We start from the raw sequence: 8,842 nt of genomic DNA, 5'->3' as shown, positions 1-8,842 counted from the left end.
CTACTACTACTACTACTACTACTACCACTACTACTACTACTACTACTACTACTACTACTACTACTACTACTACTACTACCACTACTACTACTACTACTACTATAGCTACTACTACTATAGCTACTACTACTACTACTACTACTACTACTACTACTACTACTACTACTACTCACCAATGCTAGTTCCTCCCGATTCGTGACCATAGAAGCCTCACTATCCCCCTCAGGCGCACTAAATTCAACATTCCCCAAGCCTGATAAAGACCTACACCACCCCAAACAAGCATATCCCCTCTCACGTAGTATCGCAGCCGCCAAGCTGAATATGTGTTCAATGCCCTCCTTCCCATACCCTATAACCGTCATAGCATGCACCGTCCCTAAAGGGCCGATAACAGCAACTCCACCGTAATAGTAGTAGTAACCACGTTACGTTCAAAGCCCTCCAGGTCCAGACCATGGGACAGCTTATGTACAGCAGTGTCGCGGGTGAGGTACGTAAAACTAAGAATAGTAGCCTCTACCATTTGAGCACGCCCCGAGCCCGTAACGACTAGTGAACAATAACCATAATCCAGGGTGCCCAAGAAAAATGTGAGTTTTTTTGATAACTCTCTGCCACCATCTGAAAGCCCTTCACGCGAACTTTCGAATGTTATGGAATATTATGGATATTCAACTTGCAAAAAGGCTATTCAACATAGTACATTTTTTCTTTTGACACCCCGTACATGATAATACATTTCTAACACTTCGAACTCGAAATTTTCGAGGGTTCAGGTTCCTAATCAGCGAAGTCACAACAATTTTCCAATTAAGACTATTAAAATAGGAGCATACTATTCAACGACCCCACCACAACAGTGTACCATGAGTGATCTGACAACCCTCTGAGTTGGATCTGCATACTCTGCATGCCTTCTCCATCCAGTATTTGTGGATAGCTGTAAACACCTACACTACTACATATTTGCACGCATGCACAAGACTAACCTACGCCCATCATCCGTCCTCCTACCCACCGCTGCTGCCGCGCATATTTGATAGAAAATATGGAAATTCCGTTCGCCTTGTATTTGATTCGTCACCCTTATCTTTTCCAATAGGTAACTAACATACCACAAATCCTCCAACTCTCACAGCTCACCTCTCCCTACGTTTCTATTCTGGCGCCCTTCAGCCGTAAGTGATCCTTCTCGCCGTCAAACTGCAGCTGTATAAACTTACCAAACCGTGATGAGTTGTCGTTCCGAAGTGTACCTATTTTTCATCGTTATCTTACATACCACTCCTTTCCCATCACATGCGTTCCCAAAGGCCTCTAACAATGGGTTTGACTCCAACACTTGTCTGTTAATATCACTTTTAGAAGCCCTACCACAGGCCGATAGGAACTGCATTACCTACACTTCAACGACCTCTACCAAGACGACCAAAGCGGGGCCAACTCACAAGCTTAGTGGTTTCCGTCTTGCCAGCTCCTGATTCACCACTGATGAGTATAGACTGGGAAACTCCTTGTCGGACCGACGACTCTCCACACATGCCCTGTAGTAGATGTCATAGCAGAAGCACAGGAGGAGAGTATTCGACCAACCTTATAAGCTCGAAGGGCCGTAGAGAAGACATGTGGAGTATGAATGAGGTTCTCAGAATCCAACAGAAACCTACTTCCGTAACCAGAGTACAGCGAAAGCGTTATCCTCACCTGTCAACGACGGTCTTCTCATACAACCCTTGAATGCCCTTGAATGGATTAACAGCTAGAAGTATAGGGCCACACATAGTGTACAGCTGATCTCTATTGAATCGGTTCTGACAATAACATGGAATGGAAGCCTAACAGCATAGCCCGTCCTACCTGGAGAACTTGTAGTAGAGCAGGTTCATGTAAATGCTTGAGTGAAGTGAGGTCATCGACATCCTCCTTCCCAAATGCCCTCGATACGGGATACCTGCACCGTGTGGTAGTCGATAAAGAGTAGTGCTCCTACACTTGGCAATCCCTTGGTACCACAACTTCCTGAACATCCTAAATATTCAATCATGACGCCACATACAACCAAGCATTGTCCAGCACACCTCAACAAGCCTCACTATGAGAGCATTGTTTTCATCTACTCCCACGACCTGACCGAACCCCCCATTGGTCAGCAACAAGGCGGCCTACCATAGTGCTCTACCTTTCCAACCTGCCATGCTTCATCACTATCCACAGGCACCCATACTCTATTCCCTATCTCTGCTGAGCTTGTTGTTACTGCTGTTGGTGGTAATGGGGACCAATCACTCCCCGCATAGGACGCCTTCTTAGGAGTACGATACCTCCTCACCGACGATCGATGCTTCACAGTGCTTTTACGGCGACGACTATGTGGCAGCATTTAAATTTACTTTCACCCACAGAACCATACCGTACATTGATTGCACTAATACGCAAGATAGAGACCCTAAGAGTCCTCTCATTTCGGAAACCTTGCGCCGCAGTGTTCGATATCAGCGCATGATTAAATCTCGCTCGCCCTAAAATAACTAAATGAAGTGGTGACACTGGATCTGCAGTAACAGTCTGATCTAAATATCTGTTAATCCTCAATAGTAGACACAGACAAAGATTCTTAGCAATCAATAACGAACCGCTGATAGCTGAACTGACACTCGCCGGCTCTAGCCAAAAATCAGGCAACACTTTAACTAGTCAGGGGCAAACTTTCCAGTTGAACGATCAAAGTGCTGATATCCTGCTAAAACGACTCGAACATTCTGGTAATGCTGTTGCCGTCATATAGCTGTTATATCACGCCCATTAAGATAATGCTAGTAACAGCGTTGTGTGTTGCCATAATCATGAGGCCTGTCATCCTATAGCACCTATCAGCCTATAGTCACTCTATACTGTCCCCACTTCTCATGGTAGGAGACCACTCAATCTTCATTTTTCCATATGGCGATCTTGCGCTATATCGTGCGACGTACGTGACATGTGACACGTATCACTGTCACCGTAATTTCGCCCGCCCTCGATGATTTCAGGACGAGACGGATGAACATATGTACTAGCCGTCTCGTACCTCTTTTGCTGATGATTCAGTCATGACGCTGTTTTTAGTCCTTGTCTTACGCTTTCTAATGAGCAATACTGGGCCTTTATCGTCTACTATCTATCGTCGCACATTGGAAACGAACCCGGGCTTGAGTTCACAGTCAAGGGCGACAGGCCCCATAACAAACTCAAGGCATGGTTCGACACTTCTCTCACTAATATTAAACTTATAGTGACGGTATTCTCACTGAAAACAAGAAGTCCAGCAGTAGTTATAAATCACAACCACGCTCTTTCTCTTCGTGCATCCACAATAACGCCTTCTCTCGTGTTGGATCTGTCGTAACTCACTTCATGAAAAGAGTTTTGCCTGGCGAGTACAGACTAATCCCTCTAGGTTTCGTACTTTCTAAGTACAGTTATCGTACGTCACAAAGTAGGACGTTCGAGTCGCCTAAACCCACAGGTGCCAATCTTGACACCCAAATTGTTGACACTCACAACACTGTGAATAGAGGAAACGGTATAAGTAACAGGTGTGGTCCGAATAGTAGACAAGCCGAAACGGGGAACTTGCTGCTACTACTGATGATGATACTCCGTTCAATGATAAATTAAGAACTTGTCGGTTCCGGTTGGAATGAGTACATCGACGACGCTGCGCTCTAAAGGCAACAACTATGATCATTCCAAAGGGAAAACCCTCTAGTACTGATTCTGCTCCTCCTGAGGGCTCAGAAGAGAAACTACTGCTGGAAGATGGTTCAGCGTCAGTTTTATCATCATGCGTTCGACCCCACAACCCTCCCAAACCAGAAAGCATCGACCCCTCCTTAGCCGCCTCCTCAGCCGTTTTCTTTGCCTGAAACTCCCTATCCAACCAACACCACTAACAACCAACAATACCGCGGCATGTTTATCTTGGTATTCCTGTACTAACTTTTCCTGCTGCATTTGCATCAATGCTTGTTCCCTATACAAATATATACATCCCCTTCTCATAGGTTTACTCCACTACCTCGGTGTTTGCGATGAGCTTTTCATCAACAGTGCTGATACTCCCTCGATGATCGCCAATAGTATTCCTCCTACTACAGCGTTCTTGCTTGCTGTCTTCCAACCGCCTCTTGCTGCCAATACACCTACAACCCGATTCTTAGGCGATCGCACTCAGTGAAAAATGAAAAAATAATTACAGATTCTGCACCTACGAAAAATTCTCTATCATATAGTTATTTCTGTTTCCTTTCTCCGTGATCGCGAGAAATCGGCCACCGGTGAGCCATAGCATTCCCTTTCGAAACAGGATGAGCCAGAGTTAAGATATTCATATCCAACAACCGAATAAAAGTCTATCTATCGGCCGATCTTTCGAGATATGTGGTCGGTTTCCTCAGCTGAGTTTGGCAGCTCCCTCACTAACTATAGTAGTTTACATACGAATTCGGGTCCGAAAAGTTCCCTAAATGTCCTCCAAATCCCCCCACTGCTCCTGGCTAATACGATATAACAATACAAGATGGTCTTCCTAAAGACCTTGATGATGTTTTTACTAAATATACGCTTCCAAGGATGCCACAGTGTTGATACTCAGAGTAACGCACTATCGTCACCTACAATTCCCCTCCCCCTCGACAGTACCCACCTCCTGTTAAGAATCCAGAGGCAATCGCATTCCAATGGTCATCTCTCTGACGTATATACCTTCAAAATTCGCACGTGATTGGAGACCGAATAAGTATGTACTACTGTAGACTGCAATCAAATGCCGAGAAGGTACCACCCCAAACCGCAAAACTGCTGCCCAGAATAGGGGCCCGTGTCTTGGCTGAATACAAGGCACCTGGCCACGGCAGTAAGTGAACTCCCTTCATCGACCCTGAGGCCCTTCACCATGCAATCGTTCCCCCCGTGGGGAGTTTCGGGCCCCCTTTACAAAGTGCCACAGAAAGCCTCCGACACAGCCCATACCAAAGGCACCACCTGAGAGTGCTCCCGATACACGGCTGATGAACCACAATGGCGTACCTAGATCCTCGACGATCCTATCAGGGCAGGGCTCTCTGGCTGCATCACGATCTGAATCACGGACTTCACGAGTCATATGATGATGAGAAGGAGAGGGAGCAGAAACAACACCAACGTCGATGAAAAACTGCGAGGTATCCTTCAGGCCTCCCAAAGAAACTCGATAAAGGAACAACCGCGATGGTAGATACAAAGAGATGGAAAAAACTACAGCATATCACCGCTCCGTCAGGCGATTGGCATTCATTGAGTTCACTCGTCATCCTCACACACTCCTGAAACGCCCCGCCCTTCAAAGCAGCACTGCTCGTACCCAACAACTTATCATAGCCCATTGAATTCAACGCTAAGATGCAGTATCGGAATATACGTTCAGTTCCCTCAGCCGAGCTCGGGAGGTTCATCACTGCATAATGATACGCAGAAGCCCACCAGAAATATCCTGATACTCATTTTTAATCACCAACACGCATTTTGGAATTTAAACTCTATCGTGAGGATTCGAAACAAATAGAATATCCTTGAGAAGGGCTCGGATGGCGATGTCAAACTTATTAACAATCGCAGTGGGATGAGGAACTACCCTTTAAAAAGATAACGACGTCGCACAAGCAACGATAGCAATGACAATGGGAAGGACCAGGCCCCTAAAAGAGTTCTAGTGCCACTGAAGCACCCTACTGCTTCCTCCCAAAGCGACGACCCAGGATGCTTACACTACCCCATACGACAGTAGTATCAGCAGCTGACAACGACTCTCGCGAATACGCAATAGCAACGTTTTACCCCAACGGTGTACACTCCCCAGAAGGAGGTGATAACATTAGAAAGGAACAACGGAGCCACCGTGAATACGTCTGGCGAGTAACAGCAAACAGACGGCCTTAGCCTGGCAACAGCAACCCATTAGTATCCCCTATAATCTTCAGGCTACTACTCAACATAGTTGAACACCAGAAAGCCTGCTCTTCAAAGTCGTGGCCGGTCGACTTGAACAAAATCTTGCATTCTTGGATCTTCTCCATGGTAGTTTCTGTTTCGAAAATGAAGCGTCTCTGCGTTGTAGGTTTAGTTCCTTCACAGTCGCGGGTGTACAGTGAACTAATTTCAAATCTCAGGACTGATCTCGTTAAGTTTTTCTGAACCCCCGAATGACTTCCAAGATTGTCACTCTCCACGCCCGTGAGATCATAGACTCTCGTGGTAATCCTACCGTCGAGGTCGACCTGACCACCGACAGAGGCATGTTCCGCGCTGCCGTGCCCTCTGGGGCCTCTACCGGGGTCTACGAGGCTCTCGAGCTCAGGGACGGCGATAAGACTAGGTATCTCGGTAAAGGTGTCCAGAAGGCTATCAAAAATGTCAACGACATCATCGCCCCCGCTCTCATCGGCAAGGACGTCACCGATCAGGCTGGTATCGATAAGTTTATGGTTGAGGAGTTGGACAGTACTCAGAACGAGTGGGGCTGGTGCAAGGCCAAGCTCGGTGCCAACGCCATCCTTGCTGTTTCCATGGCCGTCTGCCGTGCCGGTGCTGCTGCTAAAAACATCCCGTTATATAAGCACATTGCCGACATCGGGGGAAAACGCTCCGATCAATTCACGATGCCTGTCCCTTCCTTCAATGTCATCAACGGTGGTTCCCATGCAGGCAACCGCCTTGCTTGTCAAGAATTCATGATCCTTCCTGTCGGAGCCACCTCGTTCAAACACGCCATGCAGATCGGAGCCGAAGTCTATCACAGCCTCAAGAAAGTCATCAAGGCCAAGTACGGCCAGGACGCCACTAATGTTGGTGACGAAGGCGGATTCGCCGTGCCTGTACAGGACAACAACGAGGCCTTGGATGTGCTCATGGCGGCTATTAGAGATGCTGGTCACGAGGATACTGTCAAATTGGGCACCGATGTCGCAGCTTCAGAATTTTATGTCGCTGAAAACGGCAAATATGATCTCGATTTCAAGAACCCAAATAAGGACAGTTCCCAACAAAAGACCGCGGCTGAGATGATCGAATATTACGGAAATTGGTTCAACTCGTATCCGTTCGTATCTATTGAAGATCCTTTCGACCAAGACGACTGGTCTGCTTACACCAAGTTCGAGGCTGAGTGCGGCAAACAGGTCCAGATAGTCGGGGATGATCTCCTCGTTACCAATCCTAAGCGTGTCAAGAAGGCTATTGATGAGAAGGCCTGCAATGCACTGCTCTTGAAAGTTAACCAAATCGGCTCCGTTACAGAGGCCATTGAGGCTAGTAACATGGCGGCAGCCCAAGGTTGGGGAGTGATGGTCTCTCATCGTTCAGGAGAGACCGAGGACACCTTTATCGCCGATTTAGTTGTGGGATTGGGTACCGGTGAGATCAAGACTGGAGCGCCATGCCGTTCAGAAAGGTTAGCTAAGTACAACCAGCTCATGCGTATTGAGGAGGAGCTTGGTACGGCCGCTGTGTATGCTGGGAAAAACTTCCGCAATGCTGCATAGTAGGTTATTATGATTTACATGTTCTCAACTCAATGATCCATGATTCTTTCAAAACTCATGATTCGATATGTGGTAACTCAAGTGTGTGGAGATCTTCATGCTTATTCGAGTTCATCAGTAAAGTTAATTCGGAGTGACATGGACGAGGCCTCCCGCAAACCGATTACAACACGGCACTGCCAAGCATTCAGCGTTGGGGATAATGACTTACTACTTCGCAATAGTTTACTATTCCTATGCTTCATGGAGCCACGGACATTCAGAGGGAACCGACACGTCGCGATTTGTGGAGGGGACAGATTGTGTGATGCCGAGAGAACGTCTACGAACCATGCGCGGTTAGCTGTCTTCTTTAGTGTGTGAGCTATGTCTAAGCTGTGCCTTGCGGAGGTCGATCGATCAAATCCATCAACGAACCTTAAGTTCATTCAAACTCTTCGAATCATGGCCACTACTATCACTGCTATCAAGGCTCGCGAGATCCTCGATTCTCGTGGCAACCCCACCGTCGAGGTGGACCTTTTCACCAACAACAAGGGTATGTTCCGTGCTGCCTGCCCTTCTGGTGCTTCGACTGGCGAGTTCGAGGCCGTCGAGCTCCGTGATGGTGACAAGACCCGTTTCCAGGGTAAGGGTGTTCTCAAGGCCGTCGCCAACGTTGAGAAGATCATCGCTCCCGCTCTCATCGGCAAGGATGTCACCGACCAGGCTGGCATCGATAAGTTGATGGTTGAGGAGTTGGACGGTACCCAGAACGAGTGGGGCTGGTGCAAGGCTAAACTTGGTGCCAACGCCATCCTTTCCGTCTCCATGGCTGTTTGCCGTGCCGGTGCCGCCGCCTCTGGCATGCCCCTCTATCAGTACATTGCCAAGCTCGCTGGCAAGGACACTGAGAAGTTCACCATGCCCTGCCCCTGCTTCAACGTCATCAACGGCGGTAAGCACGCTGGTAACCGTCTTGCTTGCCAGGAGTTCATGCTCGTCCCCTGTGGTGCCAAGTCTATCCACGAGGCCATCAGGATCGCTTCTGAGGTCTATCACGAGCTCAAGTCCGTGATCAAGGCCAAGTACGGTCAGGACGCCACCAACGTTGGTGATGAGGGTGGATTCGCCCCCAACATCCAGGATATGGATGAGGCTCTTTCCGTCCTTCTCGAGGCCATCAAGAAGTCCGGTCATGAGGATACTTGCCGTATCGGTTGCGATTTCGCCGCCTCTGAGATCTATGATGCCAAGACCGGCAAGTACGATCTTGACTTCAAGAACTCCGAGCCCCATGCCGA

General features: G+C 47.9%; 4 protein-coding genes across 4 annotated transcripts in view; 2 read left to right on the top strand and 2 right to left on the bottom strand.

The window, feature by feature from the left end:
* Window positions 1-115: 115 nt before the first annotated feature.
* Window positions 116-2,030, bottom strand: Pmar_PMAR000921 (myosin-7A, putative; the record flags this gene model as incomplete). Its single annotated transcript, XM_002771066.1, has 11 exons — window positions 116-253; window positions 299-379; window positions 433-552; window positions 997-1,109; window positions 1,157-1,259; window positions 1,303-1,402; window positions 1,452-1,532; window positions 1,597-1,666; window positions 1,708-1,814; window positions 1,861-1,954; window positions 2,014-2,030. Coding segments are annotated over 11 exons (1,024 nt in total), but the record flags the coding sequence as incomplete, so codon positions are not given.
* A 1,615-nt stretch (window positions 2,031-3,645) lies between these two features.
* Pmar_PMAR000920 (conserved hypothetical protein) lies at window positions 3,646-5,146 on the bottom strand (the record flags this gene model as incomplete). Its single annotated transcript, XM_002771065.1, has 8 exons — window positions 3,646-3,707; window positions 3,793-3,904; window positions 3,949-4,015; window positions 4,061-4,184; window positions 4,688-4,746; window positions 4,792-4,885; window positions 4,936-5,025; window positions 5,071-5,146. 8 exons carry the CDS (start codon window positions 5,144-5,146, stop codon window positions 3,646-3,648), a joined length of 684 nt encoding a protein of 227 aa, XP_002771111.1.
* A 1,075-nt stretch (window positions 5,147-6,221) lies between these two features.
* On the top strand, window positions 6,222-7,559 carry Pmar_PMAR000919 (Enolase, putative; the record flags this gene model as incomplete). Its single annotated transcript, XM_002771064.1, has 1 exon — window positions 6,222-7,559. The coding sequence occupies one exon, from the start codon at window positions 6,222-6,224 to the stop codon at window positions 7,557-7,559; it is 1,338 nt and encodes a 445-aa protein (XP_002771110.1).
* A 444-nt stretch (window positions 7,560-8,003) lies between these two features.
* Window positions 8,004-8,842, top strand: part of Pmar_PMAR000918 (enolase 2, putative) — a gene marked incomplete at both ends in the record, with an annotated part of 1,005 nt that continues 166 nt past the window's right edge. The window contains one exon of the mRNA XM_002771063.1: window positions 8,004-8,842. Coding sequence (XP_002771109.1) covers window positions 8,004-8,842 — 839 coding nt within the window.

The sequence above is a fragment of the Perkinsus marinus genome (assembly GCF_000006405.1).
Source record: "Perkinsus marinus ATCC 50983 genomic scaffold scf_1104296964002, whole genome shotgun sequence".
Taxonomy (NCBI): domain Eukaryota; phylum Perkinsozoa; order Perkinsida; family Perkinsidae; genus Perkinsus; species Perkinsus marinus.
Note: the sequence above shows the minus strand (reverse complement) of the source record. Positions and strands in the feature narration are given on the sequence as shown.